The following is a 25,503-nucleotide window of genomic DNA, read 5'->3' as shown; positions in this document are numbered from 1 at the left end:
AAATCTTAAAAAGCAGTTTTAATTTTCATAGATGAATTTACACCCGTGGGGGAAAAAAAAATATAAAATTCGAACACAGGCTTAACATTTTCAAATTGTTGATGAATCAATCATAGGAGGAAAAAGAGCTCAGCACTATGTCATCACAAATTCTTCACAGTAATAATTACAACAATATTTCACTTTCTCTTTTAACAGGATAGGGACTCTTTGCCCAGAAGTTCTATAAATTTACTGCTCAGCATTACATGATGATCACATATCTCAAACATTAGTTAAAGTACTTGGCAGGAAGGCTATGTAAATCACCTCCTTTTGTTTTTAGTGCATCTGCCACATGTTGAAGGAGCAATAAAAACATTAGTTGCTCATGCTAAGAAATCATTAAGTGGATAAAATCAAAGCACAAGAACACAAGTCCTGTCAAATGTGAGAGTGGGAAATAAAATAATCTACCTTGAATTTAAACTTACTGGAATAACTTGCATTTACTGAAATGTCTCTTTTCTAGAATTTTCTTATAAGAGAACCCTACAAATAGCCTTGTTGACTTTATTTGCACTATTTCTGGAATAAGGAGCTACTCATCTTGGTTAAAAAGTCTGAGTCTGGACTTCAGCCAGTGTAGGCCAGATTCTGCCATCCTTACCAAAGCTGAATAGTACCTTAAGCTGGGCTTGATTATGAACCGATTACTCATGTTGTGGTGAGCAGCCCTTTGCATGAATAGGGCCATTGTGAATAAACAGTTACAAGTGATTCACAATTTGGCCTATGTGAGTAGTCTCACTCATATCAATGCACCTACTCATGGAGTAAAGCACTGCTGAATAAAAGTGGCAGAATGTGACCCTGTTGTAGTACTTGACATCTAACACGAAGATACTTTTTCATTAGCTAAATGAAATGCTGCAACCAACAGACTATCATTCATTCTTCGAGACGAGGCTGATGCAAGAGCATGACAAGCTAAATGCAGGTCTGCAACTTATCACACCTCAGGTTTAATGAAGGGTTGAATACCTGTTTGCCCAATGCATAAAGTTATGCTAGCAACATGTAACAAATAATTTCCATTCCTAAAACTGAGGAAGAAAATTTAACTAGAACTCTATCCCTTTTACTTAATTATAATCAGCAGGAAGATGACAGTCTTTTATTTTCCCCTTTGATTTTGAAGTCTTCAAGCATCTAAAAATTTTGTAGTTTTGAAAATTGATTTTAATTTTCCCCAAGCATTCTGTCAGTGCAATAAATTCCTAGGAATTGTTTAATTTTATTCTTGACATAAAATGCCTTGCAACAATTAACTTTTTTCCAGATTTCACAAGACAATAATTACAAATTCTGCTATCAAAATAAATAAGCAAGCTGAATGACAGGCAACAATTAAAAATGGCTCAAAGTTTGACAGCTTTTGCTTCTTTATCCAATAATGATGATCTAATAAATATTATCTGGAAAACAATTTGACATGTTCTATATACTATACTAAAAAAAAAAAATTATGAGGAAACTGAAAAAAAAAAGAAAAAAGAAAAATAAAAAACATATTTTAGAACTAGAAATAGTTTGACCTGCTTACAAGAAAAAAAAAAAATAAATAAAGGAATGCACTTGTATTTCCACTTCTGTATGTAGAGCAAGTATCTATATAAAAGTGGTGTCTTTACCTGTACTAATAAAAATCTTTTTACTTTAAATCTTAAGACTCATTTTATTACTGTCTAAACAGACTATAAAAAGGAAAATGTAAGTTCTAACCAGAATGCTCTTTCCCAGTTCTTCAGGCCAAAGTTGAAGTTCATTTTTAGAAGGAGAATAAAATTAGGAAACCACGAATTGAAGTGTATGTATGTGTTAAACATTGAGTTTATTACTAGTAGCAAATATGACAACCCTAGTTTCAATCAGCTAAGAATTAGCTGTGAAATTCTCATTTTCAACTGATCCTAATAGTTTCAAAGTTAAGTTTATTTATTCCACTGAAAGACTGAAGAATGGACACATCCCAACACATCTCCTATTTTTATTTTCAAGTTTAGCCTCATGAGTAGGAGCAGAGACAATCTGGGAGTTCTTCTGAGTACATTCTTATTAGTTCTGGTAGTTCTGCTTTTGCAGTGATGAAATGTGCTTCCCTGATCTTCCCTTCTCCCCTCACCCACCCTCCCTTTGTTACTAATGGCCAGAGAGAAAAGCAAGAAGGAGCATGGGGTGCCCAGAGAGTTGTATCCTGTTCTAATCACAGCCATGCGAGTCCTTCTTTATTTCAATTAATTTACTTTGCCTTTATGAACCTGAGAGACTGACTGTTGCTTTCAAAGAGGCTGACATTTCACTCATCTGAAGGAGCTTGGAATGTGACAGGGGAAAGGGAGGAGAAGTAAATCAAAGCAGATAGCAATTCTCCAGATGTAAAGTATTTTTCTTCTCCTCTATTTTTTTTTTCCACCAGAAATGTCAGAAAGTCTGCTGACATTTTAATTCCTTTGTGATAGGCTGGGAGCTGAGAGCCAAATTCTGCTGTCACTGCAGTCACAAAGATTTTTCCTATGGACTTTAAAGGGAGCAAGCCAGTCTTACACTCTGAAAAAAATAATAAAAATAAGCAAAGTATCAACAAACTGTTACTAAAATTAAATGAAATGTACTCTTATAACATCTTGAGATTAGTTACAGACAAACTGGAAAGTCTTGTTGGATTTTTTCCTTTTCAATTTGACTGTAGGATAACAAAAAAAAAAAAAAAGACTGAAATAGAAGCAAAACTTTGCTGTTGTATTTTGTTTCTAAATCTGGATTCTCTTGAAAGTGTTGCAGTACTTTTCCATGCCCTTCTTTGTCACCTAAGTTTCAAGATACTCTATCTGCAATGTTAAAGATTTTATTCAAACACTAATTGATCTACACAACCTGTGCATTTCTTTGAAACACCATTAATCAGTGTGATCCTGCTTTTACTGATATCTTCATTAAAAATCTTGTTATCTTTAATAGGAATACACTCAGGTTCATAAAATAAAGAGAATAAAAACTTTCTCTTTTCATTGTGCACTAATACAACAGTTGTCCAGTGAGCTCTCTAAGAGCAGCAGCACAGTGCTGAGAGAGTCAGGTCTACAGATTTCACCTACAACATAAATGATCATATATTTCCTTCTCTGCATGGAGTGTTTAGAGATTTACCTCATGGCTTTTGTCTAATAAATTTATTTTCCTTTTCAGAGTTCTTCCCTGATGGAGTATTCATTTCTAAAGTATTAATTTTGCCTAGAGGACTGATAAAAACCAATGGAGTAGACAAGTTTTCTTAATAGGTTTATTCTTTTTTGAGGTTCTATAATCACATTTCATCAACTGGTAAAACAAAACATGTTTATATATATATATATATATATATATAATGGCTTGTTGAGCTTGATGCATGGTAGATCTATTTGGTTTATTCTTATGTTTTATTGTTAAATATTATATTGCTTTTTTTTTTCTTTTTTTTTTAAAGCAGACCATGTATATTGTGATTTCTATCATTCCACACACAGCAGCTTATTTTTGTGTCCTTTAAATATGCAAAATCAAAATGTTTTCAGTTTGCTATAAACAAAACAAACAAACAAACAAACAAACAAAAGCAAAAGAAAAAAAAAATAAGTAAAAAGAAAACCAAAAGTTACTGCTATTTTACATGGCCCAGGAAATATTGGCAGCATGCTCTTTGGCTTTCATCCGTAGAACTGCAATGCTGGAGGACCTCCTTTCAAATTCCGGCTTGGTTTCGAAAGCATGTCCATTGGTTGTCCCAGAAAGTAAAGAGTCAGTGAAAAAATTATTGAGGGGCACATGGCTGAATTGGTTCTGGTGGTTTGAAAAGCCTGTGTATCCAGAATCTGTCCGGGGTGAATGGGAATAAGGTGTCATACAGGAGGAAGTATCTCGTGGTAGCATGCAGGAAGTAACCACAGAACCGCTAGCTGTATTCCCTGCCCACAGATTGTTCTGAATCTGGAACATATAAAATGAACAAGATTAAATTTAGATATTTCACCTTTTGTTCTCTGCATTACTTGGCTTCATTTAGTACATCCATAACTAGTTCTGTTCAAAAACATGCAACTACGTATCTAGTTCTTTGCAATCTTGTTAAAAACATACTATGAAGACACTATATGGATCACTATCACCACCTGGGAGCTGGGGTTGCTAAATCATATTCCCTACTCTGTCATCCATTTTCTCTGTGAGTCTGTCCTGGATGTTTACCATTGAACCTCAGGATGCCATCAGCCCAGCCAGTCAGTGGAATTAGGGAAGGCATACAATTGCCATTGAAGAAAAGGTGTCAAGAGTATACAGTACCATAGCTGTATTCATGATAAAAATTTCCCCTAAACAGAATTCATTTTTAATATAATGGTAGGAAACAGTGTAAAATTGTGAACAAAACAAAGTAGGCTTTCTTTAGCTACAAAGCCCAATAAGTATTAAATTAATATTAAATTAATATTAAATTAATATTAAATTAATATTAAATTAATATTAAATTAATATTAAAATAATATTAAAATAATATTAAATCTTGTGTAGCACTGCAAATGACTTTAAAGCAAATTAAACCATAAGATCTAAGCATGGTTGTTAATAATATATCCAAGAGTTTTTTTCCTGAAGTTGTTTCAAAGATAGCTTTAAGACAAAAATTCTTTTCATAATAGTTTTATATGAAATTATACTTGAGGACATTTCTTTTTCAGCTCTCAGACTTAACAGGCTGTGCTGTACATCCCTGGAAAATATTCCATGACAGTCAAGGAGACAAACTTTGTGGTTACCAGCAATGTCTGCTGAAGATCTGGAGTAACCATGTATTCATGCTTTGATGTGTAATGCCTTCTATACTTGGCAGGCACTTAAAGCTTCATTCTGAGTCTCCGGACTTCTCCTATCATCTATGAATAGATACTATACATAGGTATTTTTCACATGTTTATTACTAGATGAACATACAAAAAGTTTTTCAAGGCCTGGCACAAGTAAGTTCCCATCATTATCTGTGACTGTGCATTTTTTCTTCTGTCCTCTTCACTTGGCTTTAATCAAACTTCACACACAGCAGCTACACTATCTTTTTTAATTCCCTGCTCTTTATATTTCTACATCACAACTGTATGGATATACTTTCTGGCAAACTGTGACTTCCTCAGTCACTTCTCACATGCACTCACCAATTTTCTATGTAGTTTTTTTTTTTTTTAATTATTTATTTCTTCTCCGCTTTTACTTATATCTTTTTCCTAAATATTGACTTTAAAAAAAAAACAAACTACAAACTGCAGTAGACCAGAAAACATCATGATGCAAGGCATTTGTAACCATCATTTGCAGTTCAGAATCCTTTTTCTATATCCTATACCATATTCTATATCCTTTTCTTTTGTGATTTTTTTTTTCTGAAAAATTTGTTTTCTGTTGAGTATGCCATTGCTCTGCTGCATTGGGATAGAGCCCACGTCTTTTTTCTCTGCTATACACTGGAGTAATTGCAATTATTCTTCGGTTAACACTATAAAGTGAACTCTCACTTCAGACTTAATTTTGTCGTCACATTCCAAATGCATTAAAAAAAGGAATTTTGGCTTTAATATGTGTAGGTTATCACTGTAGCTGAATTTTTTTTTCCTGCCAAATTTGAGGTCAGTGGAAGTAATAAATTATGAGTCACACACAGACTGAAAAAAATGTTTCTAATTCTGAGGGTTATTTTCCCATTGTCCTATTACTTTGGAACAACACATACCCACCAAACCACCAACAAGTAAAGAGATAAATTATAGTTCACCGAACTCATCTAGCTGAGATCTAGTGCAGATAGAAAGGATGAGGTAATTAGAGTCTTATTTTAAAAGTTAGTACTTCAAACTGTTGCATTAGTAGAGGTCATCAGGAGCTGGCAAACTAATTTGGGCTCATTGGCAGTTCCGGCAGTAGAAAAGAACCAGCAAATGCTTCATCTTGGTTTCCTGAAGAGGACTGAAGGAAAGTCAGGGTAGCAATGTCTTCCCAAACTCTTGGTCTGCCCAGTCTCCTTGTTTACACATACATGCATAAACACACTAACATACCCACTCACATAAATACAGCTTTCCTTTCCAAACATACACATACGCACAGCTAATTGGGCGCACCTCTGGCATCTTCTGCATATTTTAGGTGATCTGTTGGGAGGTAATGGAGTGAATAAAGTGTCTGGGGGAGGTGACCGAGAATTTTTCCTCCTTCCTTTGGGCCTTCTGAGATCTACAGGAGGAGAGAGACTCCAGTGAGAGTTTCAGAACTCTTCATAGAATCACAGAACCATAGAATATCCCAAGCTGGAAGGGTCCCAAAAGTATCAGTGAGTCCAACTGCGTGGTCCTCATAGGACCACCCAAAAATCAGACCCTATGTCTGAGAGCATTTTCCAAACACTTACTGAACAGGCTCAGTGTTGTGACCACTGCCCTGGGGAGGCTGTTCCAGTGCCTAACCACCGTCCTGGTGAAGAACCTGTTCCTAACACCCAGACTGAACCTCCCCTGTCGCAGCTCCATGCCATTCCATTGGGTCCTTTCGCTGTCCACAGAGAGCAGAGATCAGTCTGCCCCTCTGCTCCCCTTGTGAGGAATCTACAGACCAATATAAGATATCCCCTCAGTCTCCTCTTCTCTAGGCTGAAAAAAAAAAAAAAGAAATAACATTCCCATTCTTGCCTCCTAGCTTCAACTTCTAGAACACTCTCAGACATTGGCTCAGAAGAGACCCTCCACAGCTTGACACGATCTTCAGCTGCCTCAGTACTCCTTAGCTACCTCAGTCTGTTTTGACTTATAATCAGAAATGTTATTTTGTATTTTAGTTCTCGGAGAACAGATGGTTTATCTCAGGAGTACATATAGCGTCTGGACCTATTTAAACCACTGCCTTGGTTATGAAAGTTTCACAGAATCACAGAATTGTCTAGGTTGGAAGAGACCTCAAGATCATCAAGTCCAACCTCCTAACACTAAAAGTCCTCCACTAAACCATATCACTAAGTTCAACATCTAAACATTTTTTGAAGACTTCCAGGGATGGTGACTCCACCACTTCCCTGGGCAGCCCATTCCAATGTCTCACAACCATCTCAGTAAAGAAGTTCCTCCTAATATCCAACCTAAAACACCCCTGGTGCAACTTCAGCCCATTCCCCCTCATCTTGTCACCAGGCACATGGGAGAACAGACCAATCCCCACCTCACTACAGCCTCCGTTAATGTACTTATAAAGAGCAATAAGGTCGCCCCTGATCCTCCTTTTCTCCAGGCTGAACAAGCCCAGCTCCCTCAGTGACTCCTCGTTTGTTGCACAAACGAGTCACACACAATATTCCCAAAGACAGCAGTACATGTTTTATGGCTCAGGATTCAAGGATTCCTGAGTATCCTTTTGCCTGGAAGTTTTCTCACATCCTTTGCAGAGTGTGAGAATTTACAGATGCTGACAAAAAGAAAATAAGTACCCTGAAAGAGCTGGAAAACATGTTAGTTAAGTGTATGGCAACTGAGAGATCATCCAAGGCTTACTGCCTTTGCAAATTTTTTTTTGAAGGAGGGATTTTGGAGCCATATGACGCATGATTAGAGTACAAAGAAAAGTAATCAAGAAGATAGCAGGTGACATAAGATTGAGAATATCTTTCGCTTTTCTTGAAAGCCCAAACTGCGCATACTCTGTTTCAATCATGAACTGACAAAAGCAGAAACAGAGTCATCCATTCAAAAATCGTGCCTTTCTTTTGTACAGGAACACTAGAATCTTTTAGTTGTACTTTTTTGTATTTTGTGGTTATGTGTACATTTCTTGCAGCAGCAGTGACAGATTAAGCAACTGTTGGGGTTTTCTTTCCCTTTCTTTTTACAGAACAAATCACCCATTCTTATTATATCCATGCTGTTTCCCTCCAGTTTGCTTTGCTGAATTGGAAAACAGAGATGATACATTTTAAAATGAATCCAAGAAATATATATATATATAAAAAAAAAAAAACCATATATTTCAAACAGATGCACATAAAACACCATTCTTTCTGATGGTGTTTTCAGGCCAAATTATTAGTCTCAAAACATTCACAACAGGATGAATTTGTCCAGAGAGAGACTAATGCATCTATGCAACTTCTAATACAGGAGCTAATTCTGAAGGAGCTCATCACCCCCAGAGCTAACTCACAAGGGACAAAGTTTTATTTACCTGACGTACTCAGATTTCTTCTTAAGAAACCCTATCCCAAATTCTGCAGTTGCCCAGATTGCAGAGATAAAATTATAGGAAGAATATTTTTAAAAATAAAAAATAAACTGTTCAAATGGAAGTCCACGTGATTTTGCTTTTAATGTGGTCATGGTGGGAAGACTTCAGAAGGTTCAGAGGCTCATTTTGAAAGTGCTCAATAACCTATGAGGTCTGGAGGTATCACAAAATCACCCTTTCTTTACATATTTCTATTAATTTTTTTGCAGCAAACTAAGTTTAGTACCACCAGTTATTCTGATATTTTTATCCTACACAAATCTCTTTTAATTTAACTTCCATGTGCTTGCACAGGTATAAATGAGGACAAAATTCAGCCACAAATCCTAAAATATATCAATGTCTTGTTAAAGAAATATGTGAGCAGCTTTCATTGCTAAAACTTTCAAAGTGGTGCCATGGGTTTCTTCATTAGAGGAGGGAATCCAAATGAGTTAACTTCAGAACTTCAGAAATTATTTAAGATGTTAGAAGAGTTTTACATCTTCTTTCAAGAGACAGTTATAGTTTTCAGAACTATGTTTCAGTCATATTAAATTTCCATTAATTTTAGTAGTTGAGTGACTTCATTTTTGATATTAGATTTTCATTTCTCAGCAAGGATAAATGACTTACAGAGAAATCTAGGTGCAAAAGATATTCCTGTATTAAAAATAAATATAGTAATGCTTTACAATAAGTCAAAATTATCAGGCCTTCTTCTGGTATGTTGGAAGGAAAAAGGACATTATGTACATGAATTTAAAGAAAATATTTTTCCTCTTAAGCTCTTGTGTGATCCATGAACTATATAAAAGGCAATTCAGAGACTGTGAATGAGCCTATACATGCAGCACATCTCTGGTTTCTGTTAACATCACAAACAACTTGAGCTTTGCTCTTGTGGTTACCATGAAATTACCAGAACCCTTCAATATATTTACCTACTGTATATTTTATACACACACACATACATGCATGCACCCTTCCCAATAGGAACTAAAAAAAAAAAAAAAAAAGTAGGATTTCAAAGTTGTGACAAGAATATAACTGGAGAGTTATGGCTGTTAACATAGTTATGATGTCACTTCCTAAGCATATGACCTTCTGCTTGACACTGAAGAGGAAAATTAGCTGAGGTAATAGGTCATCCTTCTTAGTTTCATTGCTTTTTTCTTCTAAAATGCCAAGTTCCTAGAACTTTGGTCTTCTTATACATCATGCAGAGAAGTCACATAAACTCATTTTTCAAATTTTCTGACTTTTATTATCACTTACCTAGTTTTGGTTCTCCCATTACCAAATGTATTATATTTAATTTTGTTTGTTTGTTTGTTTGTTTGTTTGTTTTGGTGCTGCATTATATTTTAATTTTCTGGTGTTTTATTCCCATGCCTATCCAGACCAGAGTCTCTTCCCAACAGACAACCACACATAACCATACACAGCTACTATTTGAGTGGATATGTTTTAGTGCTTCACATGATTAAAAAAAAAATAAATAAATAAGAGGCATCACTATTAAGATCTCTAGATATTAAATTGTTATTATTGTATGACACAATAAATATATATTATTTGTGCTATATTATGATATTAGATTACCATTCCAATAGTTTATTACTGTTATTGTTATTATTATACTAATTAGATAATACCCATTGGCTCTGTTCTTAGGATGTTCCTGGACATAGCAAGGAAAACAACATTTAAGGATCCATCTAACTATAGAAAACATGCGGACGATAGAAAAAAAAAATAATGTATGAATGGTAAACTTGTGTCACTCCTTCTTTCTTCATGTGAAAAAACAGTCCTTGCCCTGACAGAAAATCTGAAACCTGGTTTTGCACAGGGGGCTACTTAGGCAGATTAAATTCAATAGCCATTAAAACTGCTCAAAACTATTAGTTTACAATTTATAATCTGTAGGCTGTTCCCAGTCCATCAGCACAATTAATTTGGCCTGTCACTTACTACATTTTTTTATTATTATTTGTTTGTTTGATTTTGAAATACTGAAAGTATGGGCAGAGATTTGCCTGTACATCCTGAGTTTGCAGAATCATCAATTCATAGAACAATTTAGGCTGAAAAGAGCCTCTGGTATTATTATTCCACACACCTGCCTACAGCTAACTTTGAATTTAGATCAGGTTACTTAGGTCCTATCCAATCAAATTTTTAATATCTCCAGCTACAGAGATTCAATGACTAGCTTTGGAACCACCACACTCACACTGACTTTTTAATTTTGATCTAGACAAAATACTCCTTGGTGTAATTTGTGATCCTCTTTACACTAGCAGAGCCACTGGACCTAGTGAGCATGTGAAGATCAGCTGTACTCTGTTGGGTTCAGGTTCATATGAGAGCTGCAGCACACCATTTTCAAATAAGTCCATAAAATACAAGTTGGATCTTGTAAGCCAGAAGCTTAATGATACAGCTATAAAATAGAAGATATTTCTGTTCAGTCCACATCAGCCTTACATATGGTAAAACTAACTAAATAAATAAATAAAATCTTCACTGTTTAACCAGTTTGCCAAAAAGCAAAATAATGCAGGATTTGAAAAGTTATCAAGTTTTAATTCTAGTACAAGATGTTTTGTAGATAAACTGTAACCTCTTGCTACTGCAGTCTTAGGGTCAGTTACAATAAGAATTAGTTACATTTCACATCTATGATACAGTTAAACACAATACTTCATACTTGAAAATAACATTTAAAAGAAGTTTTTGTCTTAAAAAAAAAAAAAAAAAAAAAGAAGAATTTGCCTTGTAAATAAATAACCCCCAGCTAAAGTCACTCAAAGTTGAGACTCTGAGGAGTCTCAAAACATACAGTGGTTTAGAATCAAGAAAAAATAAAAGCACTGTGCACAAACTACTTTGTGTGGAACAGACACCACCCAAAAAGATGAGAAGTGTTACTCTTGTTGAAAGATCAGCCACAGCAGTGCAACAGTCAGCACATTTGTGCCAAGAAACATACTACCCAGGTGGTGGCCCAGCCTGAGCTCCATGCTGTCACAGCTAGACAGCATGAGTATATTGTAAAGCTTCTTTGAAGATAGCTGAGATATGTCTACCACATCTACTCCTACTTAATCAGTGTACCCATAGCCTTAATGAACTATCGTGATTAACTGTCATTTATGTCTACTACAGTTAAAAGAATTTTTAAGTCAAATAACATGTGGTGTCTAATGCATGCCATATGAAAAATTTAATTGGTGCATGTAACTTTGATTATTGCTAATGAGAATTACCCATATGTACTAAGGCTAGAGCAGAACTGTAATGATGATCCAAGGGCTTAGTACAAAACACATGTATATTGATACCACTTCTACACACTTCTGCTGCCAAAACAAGTCATGTGATGCCATGCTCTTCAACATATTTAATTTGATTTATCTTTATCATGGATGGGATGTAAACTTCAGAATCTTCACTCTTTTGTGTGTGTGTGGGTGTGTGTGTGCGATTTCAACATTCTCCCTTCTTTCTGCACCCTCCATCCTGTATCTCTGCAGTTCCAATATCTTTAAAATGTTTTTGCCTTCTTTTAGGATTCCCATCTACACTACGCTGGATTTTCCATGAAAGTAAATTAAGTTCTGTCCAGCTCTTGCCTACATTATCAAGTAAATTTGAATGAACAAACAAATTTCACATGTGATAGTGCATGAAAAGTGTAACAGTTTGAAAAGATAAAACATTTCAGAGGAACTTTGAAGGACAATGACAGGTGAACCAGATTCAGAGAACAAGAGGAAAAGAAGTGAAGTGTAGGAAGGGAACAAGTGGGGTGGAGATATATAATGTTGCCCCTTATGTCTGCTTTTCAAGGGCACAAATTAATGCAGCTGTTTATTTACATGATGTTTCACTTACATCTACATACACTTACATATATATAAGTATAACTATAAATTAAATTTAACTTTTACAGGGAAAGCTAGAGGTCTACAGATAATAATATAGGCTTTTGATCAAATTTCACTCAGGAAAATAAGGAGGGGATAAAGATTAGTTTATCTCAGGTTTGCTGGTACCTTTGTACTTCTCATACTGAGGTCTTGAATCTGACAAAGTCAGCCTTTGTAACATTAGCCTTCTCACAGGGCACAGTACACCAAAAGTGGTCAAGACCAATAAAGTAAGAAGCAACCATTTTGTTGTTCCTTTCCCAACACAAAATACATATGTCCATCAAAGACATCTGTAGATGTCTGCATCTGAACTAGGCAACAGAGAAAAAAATACATATTTAGAGATTGCCTTACTTATTTTATACCTACTTTAGGAATAGACTACTTCATTGACCAGATTTTCACCTACTTCTAAATGGAAACAAGTTCTGTTATAAAAGTCTCTTTGATTAAATTTCCTAAACACAAGTGTCTAGATCTATCTGACCAGCAACTACCTCCCCTGAATGGTGCTTGTTTCTTTTAAGTCTTGTTTGTCAACACCATAACAGTGTCTCAGATATCCCAAGACATCTTAAGTAATACTAGACATTACACTTAGAAGACCAAATTAAGTATCACTTGTTTACTAATATTTACTTAGGCAAGTTGAATCTGCATTCATTTTCCTCTTCTTAGGATGCATTCTCTTAGCTTTCATACCATCAGAAGAATATTGCTGACTAATGAAGTACAAAGCGTCTTGGATAATGGTTTTAACCAATAAATTATTTAGACTACAATGTATAATATCCAAAAGAGAAACTTGAAACTAATTAAACAGAAACCTTTTACTAAAATTAATGAAAAGTATTGTGCTAGAAAATCTATTTTTCAGCATAATTTTGTCATAAGTTAAATAGTTTTCCTGAGTGAAGTCTTATAAACTTTATGATATTTCTGACATTAAAACATCTAGCGTTTAGAAATCGTCAACTAATGCTTGCTTTACCTCTTGCCATTTAACTTAATTCTATTTGGTTCTTCCATTATTATATTTTCCAACAGTAGTCACAGAAGGCCTGGAAATTTCAGGTGAATAACAGATTATTGTCCCAAAATAGTCTGCTAACTGTCCTCCCCTGCAATCCAGGTGTTGCCAATATAATTAATGGGAGATATTTTTGTGTAGAATTTGGACAATTTAGTTAAGTTCTTGACAGACAACTAAGCAATAATTTTGCACAATAAGCAGCACCTTAAGTCCACATGCTGTAAAAATAATTAATGGGCAACTGAATTAGCAACACAAACAAATATGATCTAGGAAAAAAAATGTTTATTACTATTTTTGAAGATAAAAATTTGTAATTTAATAGCAAAATTGATTGGCTTATAGAAAATTCACAGCCAGCCTTCTCTCTGAAATAAGTTGAAAAGATAATTTTCTCATAGAAAAACCTTTCAGGTTTATATAGTCATACATTGTAGAGCAGCATCATGTTCTTAATTTGTACTTGAGGAAGATAATTGATGAAGAGACTAAGCAGGGGTCTCCACACCCTCTGTTGGCTGCAAAAGAGACTGATGTTTCTTCTGGAATGCAAGCTGGATGTCTATTTTGGGAACATATTCATGGTGGGGCTCAAAGCAGAAATCTTCAGACTGCAAATTCATATAATGCACACCAGAAATTCAAGTTCATTATTTTTTCTTCTGCCACACAGCAGTAAATAAATATCCCAGCTTGATTTTATCATTTTTTCAACATCATCCTATATTTTTTGCCAAGAAAAAAGTCTGTTTTCCTCCATGTTAGGAAGGGACTCATAATCAAGCTTGAGTAACCTGTATCCCACAGTCCCCAGGAAAATCTGGTTATTTGAAAGTATGGCAAAATCTATCTAATCTCTAGTGATGTCAGTGTCACAATAAGAGAGCTTGTACACAGTACAAATTTAAAAAATAATAATTAATTAAAAAAAAATAATAAAAGGTTTGCTTTACATTCTTGCACTATTTTTTCCACTTGTGAGCATTCTCAGAGCACTGAAGTAATGGAATTGATCTGGGAAATTATCGTGTAATGCTAAGACCAAACATGCAGGCCACAATTTTAAATATCCCTTTCTGTCAGAGTACCACTTTCTGTGGAATAGATTAATGAACTTATAGGTAAATCATGTATCATATATTAATTTCCTTTGAGTAAGGCACTTATAAATGTTCTAGTTCAAAAGATTTTAATTTAGGGCTATTGTGTTTTTAATACGGATTTTCGTTTTATTCTCACTTAAGTATAAAGTATTCTCACTGGAAATAAGCTATATATTCATGATAAACCATATATGTGGTTTTACTGATCATGATGATTTAAGAATGTGAAACTACAAAGAATTACCAGTAGGTTAGTAAGAACATGAAATTGCATTAGCTGTTCTGTGATTTTTGCCTTGATACTAATTCTTATTGCAGTATACAGAAAGGTAGCCACATTCTTTATTGAGGAGTAAGATGGCTTGTTTTTATCATGTAGCAAAACTATGCATATAAGCATCCAACTGAAACAGACAATATACAGAGGACTTCATTTAGCTCCTTGTTCCTATTCATACATTATGGTACAATACAACTTTCTCTTGCAGGTGACAAGAGTTAATTATGTTTGAGCCTATCTGTTTATCTACAGTCTGTCATTGTAGGTGAGTAATACACATCTATATTTATAAATGAGTATACATTTTATATTTCTATATATTTAAGAGATGCTTTATATAGATTATGCTATCAACATTTCCATTTCAATCTCCTATATTTAAGAATTTATAAATCAGTGATAGAAAGTTTTGCCAGCCTGAAACTTAGATGTGTCATCAGCCCAGGGAAGATATTCTTTAACAAATCCAAAAAAAAAAAAAAAAAAAAAAGAATGCTGTGAATTCACTCATATTTTTAACAATCTGAAAGTACAGAATAGATGTTTCATTGGGTGTAGATTTTTTTTAGTGATATTCTCCTATCTTTTGAAAATGTTTCTTTTTAAAAGAACTTTTAGTTTTGGACAAGAATTTTAAGTGCTTACCAACGACTTATTTATTTCCTTATTTTTTGCTAATAAAACTTTTGACTATTGTGAACATTTGTAGATGAAGTCCTGTTAAAAATACAAGAGCTTGGAGACAGCCAATCCAGTCTAGAAAACTGAGTCAGAGATGGGAATGCCAAATCACTGTTCACCTGTTATGATGTCATAGAGAAGCCAGAAGTTTCTTCTAAAGATATTTGGACACCTTAAGTGAGATCTACCAGTGTCTGTGCATCTGTGTCTTTGTGAGTCCACCTACGTGTGATTTGGGTTGTTGGTGTTGTGGTGTTTTGTTTTTGTTTTGTTTGTTTGTTTTTGTTTTTTACACACACTTCCACTTAGGTAGGTCTCATACTGTGTCCTCCTTCTTAAACATACAGTATATCACAGAATCATAGTGGTTGAGGTTGGAAGGGACCACTGGAGGTCATCATCTGCTCCGAACACCTCTTCTCAAGCAGAGACACCCAGTGCAGATTGCCCAGCACCATGTCCAGGTGGTTTTTGAAGATTTCCTGGAAGGGAGACGCCATAGCCTCTCTGGACAACCTATATCAGCGTTGCATCATCTGCACAGTGAAGAAGTGTTTCCTGATGTTTAGACGGAACATCTTGTGTTCTAGTCTGTGCCCATTGCTTCTTGTTCTGTCATGGCACCACTGAAAAGATCCTGGGTCTGTCCTCTTTGCACCCTCCCTTCATGTATTTGTAAACGTTGGTAAGATCTACTCTGAGCCTCCTCTTCTCCAGGCTGAACAGTTCCAAGTGTCATTCAACAGTTTCTGATGTAAGTTTCATTAATACACTGTTACATTATAAATACTAACAAGTAGAATGATGCGTTCCACCCTGTTTGAAATGTTTGTGACCATACTCTGAGCTACTAGAACACAAGCCAGCTCTGGTTTAGACACTGAACCTAGTGTTCAACCTCCTAAGTAAAGCACATTAAGTAGGATAGAGGAGACATGGGCCTGAAACCTTTGGTCCAAAGCTAATCATACTCAGCCAATGCAGAGCATGAGTAAAACAAGCCCACATAGACAGAACCAATAATGTTTTTGAATATGAGTGTATTCCTAAGACTAACAGAGACCCTATTACCTGATGAACTTGAAAACCAAGACAAGAGTAGTGGAATTACTTTGCCACAAGGACACATAAAACAATTTTACTTTGGAGCCTTTTCTTTTTAAATTGTATGGTAAAAACAATGGGAAGCAAGAGACATGAAAAGCAATGGCTTCAAAACAAAACTATTCAATGTAATGAAATAAACAAGCAGGAAAACAATGACAGATTGTAACGCGAGACAGAAAAAATGAACTGGAGAACAGAAACAGAAGGTTAAGATCTTATTACACAATAATAGATTACTATATAATGAAGGAGAACTGAGAAAGAAGAAGAGGAAGAAGAGGAAGAAGAGGAAGAAGAGGAAGAAGAGGAAGAAGAGGAAGAAGAGGAAGAGGAAGAGGAAGAACAAAGTCATCAAATTACTATTGTTCAGGAGAGCTTTATTGTCTCCTCACTTCCCTCTCCCAGCTGTATAGATTCAATTCTTATCATTTGTGACCATAAAAAGTTTAATGCTAGTTACTTGTTACATTCTATGGTCTATTGAGGTCTCTAAAGTAATGGTGTGTGTTTAATACATCAGAAGGAAGGTACTTAGAGATCACCTGTCAATCTCAGTGGGTTTCTACTACATCCAAAATGTGTATGTAGATCAAATCCACATGTAATTTTATGTGCAAAATATAATTAGCTACACAACCATACTGCCAAAAATTTTTAGTACATAGCTTATGTGAAACTGCAGCTCCTAAGATCATTCCTTAAAAAATACTTGTATTTTAAGAGTTAGTTACTCATATTAGGTGTCAAAACTGTTGTTCACAATTTCATCTCCCAGCAACGAGTCTAAAGAACAGTAAAAACTAAACACAGAAAAGTCTTCTTCAATCCTCTGTGTAGATATATGCCTAGGAATGGAAGAGAAGACAAATAGAGAACAAAAACAATACTTGGTCTTCACCATACCTGAGGGTAGCTGTCAGTCCTTGGAAGAACAGATATATCATAAGTGGCAGCAAAATGGCTCTTAGCTTGCTGGATCTGACCGTAACGTTCTCTTTTCCTCCATTTTGCTCTTCGATTCTGGAACCAAACCTAGAGTAAGCAAGAAGATAATCATGAAGATAAACTTAATTACATAGTTTGCAGTCATTAAAAAAAAAAAAAAAAAAAAAAAAGAATATTTCAGCAGCTTTGAAAATGACTGAAATGACTAAATGACTGTCTATCTAGGAAAGGGAAGTTCATGAATTTCCTGTAGTTCCTGTTAAAATTTAATCTTCTCAGTGTTAAGTTATCTCTAGATATTGAAAAAAAAAAAAAAAAAAAAAAAAAAAAGTTAAAATATGTTACTTCCTATCTATTGTCTTTGAAAAAAAAAAAAATAGGCAAAAGAATAATCAGATGATCAGGTAGTGCTAATTTTGCCAGTCAGCTCTTTAATGAAAAATCTGCAAGTAGTAGCAAGTTGCATTGTAAAGAGACTTTCTCTTAATTTCACAAGACCACTGACTTGATATGACAGACCTGTGCTCTGTTTCCTAGAGGTACATGTAGACTTTATCAAGGGCTATAATAAAAAGGCAGGAAATGCTAGCACAAGTCAATGCTACAGAAAAGAGTTTCTGTAACCAAAGGTTACAGCTAACAGAGAAGAAAGATGAAGTATCATGATATCATAGACAGTTTAAAACTACTGTGACATTTTTCACATTTGTATTAGGAAATATCTATGTTTCCAACAATGGAAGAAACACTTCCATTTAGATTACACTTTACATTTAGATTACAACATAATTTCATTTTGAAACAATGTCTACATGTCAACTAAAAGTTGCCTTCTTGATGCTTATATAACCTTTGAACTGTTCTATAATAAATTAGGTATTGTGTGTTATTTCAAAATTTATTATATGCACATTTCTTGCTTTGACTGGTATCTGTCATCATCCAATGGTCTTCAACATTTTTTTCTTTCCAACAGTTTAGTTTGATGAGTCTTAATTCAAGACTCATCTTGAATTAAATAAACTGCTAAGACAAGTATGTGTTCCTTTGTGAAAGTAATATATAACTAAGTCTTTAGTGCTCAGCAAATTAATTTTGATTTTTTTAAAAGAAGTCACACTATTAACAGATTATTTTTTTTAATGGAAACAATATCATTGACTAGTCTCCCTTTTAAATGAATGGTGAACCCATTTGAACAGATGCCTATATTAATGGATTTTTTTTTTTAATATTATTTTTTGGTAAACAGCACCTATGAACATCATTTTGAGGGAGTTTCTGATCCTTGATGGTAGAATATTAAAAATAACACTATTTGTTTTATAATTCACTTTTTATCTTGATCTCTTGGAGAACTTTATTTTGATGCTCCTTAAGCAACCAGAGAATAATTTTGTTTATTTTAATTCTCAAGGACTCATGGCAAATTTAGTATGTGCAATCTTTTAAAATGCACTCAGCAATCAAAGCAAGGCCCATGCATGTAACTGCTGAGTATATATTGTTAAGGACCTTGTTGGTAAATTTGTATTATTTATTATGCCTGAGGCTCAGCAAAAAGAAAAGAGGGGGAAAAAAATCTCCTGTCTCCACAGGAGGCACCAAGAACACACTAAGGGAATTTAGTAATGAGGCTCTTTCATTGAAAAAAGACCTTGACAATCTCCTTAAAATGGGTGCCAATTACTTCACTGACATGAAGCAGGAAAGGGAACAAGTTAGATAAATTAGGTTCAGGTTGGCTCTCTCTGCATGTATGCAGAATAAATATTAAACTGGATATTGATGAAATGGCAGTGAAGGGAAATGTGGGTAAGGCATCCAGCTGATCACCCTGCTAAACTAAATCAAACAATTTGCTTGAATTTATAGGGACTAAAGGAGAAAAGCACTTTTTTTTTTTCCTTTGACAATCCCCCAAAATGTTTCTGTTTACATCACTTTACTAGAAACTGACTCTTGGCAGAGATAAAGTAACCATTTGCCTCCACAAAGTAATGTAAAAATCTGCTGCTTGTTATCCTTGCATTGCCAGATGCTTGCCTCTAATGATGTAAGGCCTTTAAAATTGCTTAATCTTGTGATGGAATACTGTTGCTACTCTGGATAAAAATGATCACCATTTCCCTTTATATTTAGTGTATGAGAAATGCAAAGATCGGTTATCTTTTAAGAAAGGGGAAAATATGTAAATGAAATAGAAGTAGATATTATATGAAAGACTGGTGCAGACATTTATGTTTTAATATTTACCCTCTTGTTTCTAATACTTTTAGCATATGAAGATTCTAAAACTTTGAGAACAATGTGAGGGGAAAAAAAAAAAAAGACAAATTTAAGTCTTATTCTCCTCTCCCTGTTCTGCCTATTAACTTATTCTTGAAGTGTTTCTCATGATTACAGAATTATGCAATTGTAAGAGAAGAAATTTAACATTATGCAAGGTTGGTTTTGTTTGTTCTTTTTTTTTTTTAAGTCATGAGTAAAGCCTAATGAATAGAAGTCGTATTTGGAAAATTGTCCCAAATTCAGAGGGAGAGGGATTGCACAGAGCCCAAAGAGTTAAAATGCTATTGAACTAAGTTCCATTGGCATCACTGATGTTGTATCAATGTAACTGACAGATGATTTTGGACTGTTTTCAGATGACAACAGTGTGTATGCCATCTGGTTGAACAGACATGAAACGAACACTTATTTATAAAATTAAGTAATGGGATTTCTTTCTGAAAGTGATCCTGGTTTAATTTCAGTTGTATGTATGTGCGCTGATGTCTATTTCTCTATATGCATGTATGCATTTAATTACAAGTTGTGAAGTTGTTATCATATTCAAGTCACTAAATTAAAAGAATTAATCTCAGTTGGTATGAATCTACAGGACTCCTATTCCCTAAACTGAAGTGATGAGTATTAACAGAACGGGGAAGATGTCTTAAAACATGATGAACTTGCAAAATGCAGTTAACACCTTTTTCTAAGGGAGATTATCTTAATGGGGGAAGGGTTGCTTTTCCTGGATATTCTAGCTTCTTTTATGACCATTAAACATCCAAAGTCATAAATCATAAACATCAAAGTCATATGCATAATGAATGAATCATCTTTCAGTTAGAAAGCTCAAACACTGAAATTAATGTCCACCAGCATGTATTGATCCAAAAATTAGAATAACATTATTTGTTGAGTATTCAAGTTTAAAAACAAGCAAATGCATTTCCCAATTTTGCTAGCTTTAAGCATTCACATGAGATGAGAGGATTATGTCTTTGCCATACACAGACATCACATGCAATCGCATACACAAGCATTCACACACACGTACATTTATATATGTGCAGCTTCATTGCTTACTCTTTGGAATAAACAAGGAATTTGATTGCTTTTTAAATTTCTGTTTTTCATACTGCAACACAAACTCTGCAGCAGAGTTCTGCATCATCAACCATCTGAACTACATAAAACATATCTCTTTAATGGGATTTTTACACATTAACACTATGCATTCACTGAATGCATAAACTACATAAAATTCTGACAGTAAAGAACAACCAAAGATGAAGACTACTTTCATATTGATATTATTTTCTTATCTTTTAAACAAGTTTCTAGAACAGCAACACAAGCTATTAAAAATAATAAGAAGAACAAATTATTTTAGCACAGTAATATAGCAGCTTATGTCTAAAAAGAAATAAAGCGAAATCATCTATTTACATTAGCTTTACGGGCTTTTGCACAATCCCCAGGAGTGCCACTTATCACTTCTTACAATGAAGAACTTGCCATGGAAATGCTGGAATTTGGTTCCTACCTGTACTCTGGCCTCAGTGAGCTCTGTTCTCAGAGCTAGTTGTTCCCTTACATAGACATCAGGGTAATGGGTTTTCTGGAATACTTTCTCCAGTTCCTCCAGCTGCAAACTGGTGAAAGTTGTTCTGTGTCTCCTCTTCTTACTGCTGGAGACATTGCTGTCACATTTATCACCAAGTTCATCCAGTTCCCCCTTCTCCTGCATCCCTTTCACTGGAGACATCCTGAGACTGTTGCAATTGTCCAAGGGACTGTTCAGCTCTGCATGAAGAGGCTGTCCTTCCACTTTAGTAATCCCATAGTTCACTGTATACAAGGTGGGGGAGGGAAATAACTGGTTAAAAGGGGAGCTTTAGGTTGAAAGTTTCATACAAAACAGTGTCATCAAGTACCAGATCCTGTATCTACATGTATTCCCATATGAGATGGAGGAAAAGGACTCTGCATTAATGACAAATAGAATAAAAGTACTAAATCACTAAATTTAAACTAAAAAAATGTGTCTAAAAATATCATATAAAATCTTTCAGTATAAAGAGACTACTTGAATATATTACTCTGCCAGTAAAGTAGGTAATAATCCATGAAATCAGATTCAACTTGAGTTGCACAGATAAGATGCCTTAGCCCAAAACAGATTATCATATAAGTGGTACAAAGCTATTGGCAAATGTAACTTTAAGCTTGGAAGCAGATAAACAAAGCTTGCTCTATTTCTATGAAAATGCAGAATAACTTTAGAGTAAACTAAATAGCTGTAAACTGACAAATTAAGAAACAAATGAAACTGAAAATCAACCTCACTTTACAAACTCAATAGATTCCACATATCTTCTCCTGGATTTGTAAAGTGGAATTGTTTCCAATTAAGTTTGTTATGGTTAGAAAATGCAGAGAGTTTCTGCAAAATGTTAACTTGTTAAAAGAGATCGTTTCAAATACTTTGCATAGGGATCGCAGGAACTTTTTCTCTTTATGTAAAATCTGAGTCGTAGAGATAAGAAATATTTCTCGGTAGCTTTTTAATACAAATGAAAATGTTTTCTATTTTTCTATTTTTACGTATCTCACATCAGTGAAAAAAAAAATAATCATGCAGTAAATTACAAGATTCAAACGGGCTTTTTTTTCTTTTTAATCCCAGAAACAGACAAAAAAAAATGAAACCAAAATTTACAAATATGTCATATAACATGCGATAAGGGGCTTGCTTTGGAGGGGTTTTTTGTTTGTTTTTCTCGCATTCTTAATAATTTATTTACTTTCACTCAGAGGTGATTTGAACAAAACAGAAATTTTATACACTTACCATCAATACATACATAGGTAGGAAATGCCCCAGAGCCCCCAAGGCACACATTAAATGAGCTAATTAAGAAAAACTTCAATGGGCAAATCAATTTTCTGCAGTTTTTCGAAGTTGCACTTGCAGAAATCTGTCATTATTTCTTACAGACTGTTTCATCCAAAAAGGATGTTCTCAAAAAATATATATATATATTAAAAAGCAATACCTATATGAAGTCAAAAAATGTAAGATATTGTTAGTCTATTGTTAGTCTCATTATTGCAGCTGATTTTAACCGTATTTCCGACTCTGCTGGGATGAACTTTTAAATTTTTTTTTTTCTAAACATGAATTACATCATGGTGGAATAATGGGAGGATTTATAAACTCTATATAAAATAAAACATTCCACGTTCTCCTTTGTCGAACAGCTAGAAAATTAATTATTATTATTATTATTACTATTATTATTATTATAGTAACAATACACTGACGTTTGAATTATCTCAATCGTTTTCAGTCAGTATGAAGAATCACACGTTATGTCTGTCGTGCATTATTCGGTAGCACAGCAAAAAAAATCATATCAATAACAGAGGTAAATCCTATAACCGCGAAGCGTTACTGGGCAGAACCAGACGTGACCAAACGACCCTCGGGTTTCATCCCGTGCAGGTACCGCACCGAGACAGCGCATTCCGTGCTCGCGACGCCGCCGTCCCCGAGCCCCAGGGCTGCGTTTTCCGGAGTTTTGCCGGGGGGGAAGCGGAGCCCGCCCGGCCGCTGTTTGTAGCCGGAGCTGGGATCACCGCACGCCGGCCCCGAGCCCCGGAACGGCACGGGCGGGAAGCCCGACCCCGGTCCCGATCCTGATCCCGATCCCGATCTCGGTCGCTTTTCCTTCCCGTCCCTTTCCTCCCCGCCGGCGAGCCGTGCCCCTTGCTCGGCGCTGCGCTCCCAGCGCCGCGGTGCTCCGGGGGCACAGCCGAGGGACCCTGCCCGGGGCCGGCAGAGAGGGAGGGCAGCAGCCAGGGGGGCGGCACTGAGCGGCAAAGAAGGCTTCCGAGCGAGCGGTCGCCTTTTCCTGCTTTTAGAACATTTCTGTTGTTGTAATCACGATCGTTATTATCATAATTCTATTATTATCATTATCATTGCCATTGCCCTTACATGTTATTAGTATTATTTACCTGGTAGCACCCCACATGCCAGCACCATGCCAGCACTGCGTGGCTGCCTCTGGTCTCCTCGGGCAGGAGGAACCCCAGACTGTCCAGCACATCTCCAGGAAGGGCGAAGCAGAGGAGCGAGAATAACCTTGGGGTGAAGACTTACCGTTATTGTCCTGGCAGGGTGATGTCCTGTCCAGCCTCACATGATGCTCAGCCCTTTGCAGAGGGTTGAAGGCCTGCACACATTTGCTGCCTGACGTTTTGCTATAAAAGGACTCATTGTCCAAAGTTTCCATAACGTGCTCCAAAGTGCCTCCTGCTCCCATGTAAAAGTCACTGTTTTTGCTCGGCTGACTCTTCAGGGCAAACTTCTCGCTCAGAAAATCCATAATCATCTAAGGCTGCTTGAGAGCCTCTTCCCTAGACAGAGGCTGGACTGTGAGGAGGGGAGGGAGAGCGGGTGAGTGGATAGGAGGGAAGGAAGGAGGGAGGGAAAGACTTTCAGAGCTCAGGGAGCTGTTTTGCCTCTGAACCTTTGATTTGTCTTGTCTTGAAAGGGGGAACCCGAAGTTGCTTTTATATCTTGAAGCTCAGCAGGGATCCTTATGCAACCTCCCATTTCTAATGAATATGAAAATAGGCAAGCATTGTAACTCCTCCCCAGGTCCCCCAAGACCTAATCCTAACACAGGAGGGAGTTCCAGGCCCATTTTCGACAGATAGATCCGTTTCAGACGGACAAACACACACAGGCGTGCGGGGAGGGTGAGGGGAGACAAGGAGGGAGGAGGGACGGCACACGGAAAGGACATTTCCCTTCTGCAACGTATTCGCATTTCTCTAGGGATCCTGAAAAGAGTAATCCTGGGTTGCCCTCCCTCTTCCCCCAAATCCCGGGGAGGATCATGGCAAGGTAACTTCTGGGGCACATACGCTCAAATAAAGAATTTTCTTTAATCGATCCAACTGGTAACTGCAGTCCTGCTCTCTGAAACTGTAAAATTAAGAACCAGCTTTCCTTCTTTATTAAACTCAGAAGTTTGGTCCTAAAGTAGAAGAGAGAAAGAAATTTGGAGGGTGTTGTTCGTGTAGTGGGAATGGAGAATAGAGGAACTTAAAAGCAAAAGTCACTCACTTCACAAGCTGGCCTGAAGGAGAATGTGGGAATGTGGCTGCTATCGAAAAGACCTCCAGTCCTCCTCTGCGTGCATGTGCGTGTGTGCATGTGTGTGTGGTGTGTGCGTGTGTGCATGAGGCGGTTAAAACAGAAAGTAACAAAACAGAATCTTAACTAATAAAAAGAAATGAGCCGTATATGCGTGCATTTCTATGGATATTGAAAAAGTGGGTGGTTTTCACCCAAAGTATGAGCTTTGAAATGTTAAATTCCTTGGTCCTTTTGCACATGGACAGGATTTAAAACACAGATGAGAGAGGAGGAACATTTAGAAAAGTCCCAAGTTACACAAAAGACTTGCTTCATGCTTCCTGGTGAAAGAAAGCTTACTCTCATATTCATTAGAGTAAGGTAAAAAACAGTTCTGTGATCTGTTCAGATCAGTATTACAGCATCGTGGGCCCGAGTTTGTCCTATGAAAGCTATTTCAGAAATGAGTTTGAAGGGCCCTTCCCCCATGTGGTGGAAGAAGAAACAAAGCTTTAATGAGCAGTTGAAGTGTATAAGTGTAGGTGCGGTAATGGCCAGCCAGGGCTGCTGAGACTCTTAGAGACCTCTCCTTTGAACCCAGCCAAAGGTGAAGAGAAGGCCAATTCAGGTCTCGTGTACTTCCCAGCTCCTTCTTCAGGTGATCTTTAGCCTGTTTTTTGTTG

The 25,503-nt window shown here is 36.0% G+C and overlaps 1 protein-coding gene across 1 annotated transcript; it reads right to left on the bottom strand.

The window, feature by feature from the left end:
* Positions 1 to 3,684: 3,684 nt before the first annotated feature.
* Positions 3,685 to 24,068, bottom strand: ALX1 (ALX homeobox 1; the record flags this gene model as incomplete). The annotated part of the gene is made up of 4 exons (XM_084282060.1): positions 3,685 to 4,005; positions 17,356 to 17,484; positions 21,215 to 21,519; positions 23,837 to 24,068. The coding sequence occupies 4 exons, from the start codon at positions 24,066 to 24,068 to the stop codon at positions 3,685 to 3,687; spliced, it is 987 nt and encodes a 328-aa protein (XP_084138186.1).
* Positions 24,069 to 25,503: the final 1,435 nt, after the last annotated feature.

Source organism: Netta rufina (assembly GCF_964035555.1).
Source record: "Netta rufina genome assembly, chromosome: 1".
NCBI lineage: Eukaryota > Metazoa > Chordata > Aves > Anseriformes > Anatidae > Netta > Netta rufina.
Note: the sequence above shows the minus strand (reverse complement) of the source record. Positions and strands in the feature narration are given on the sequence as shown.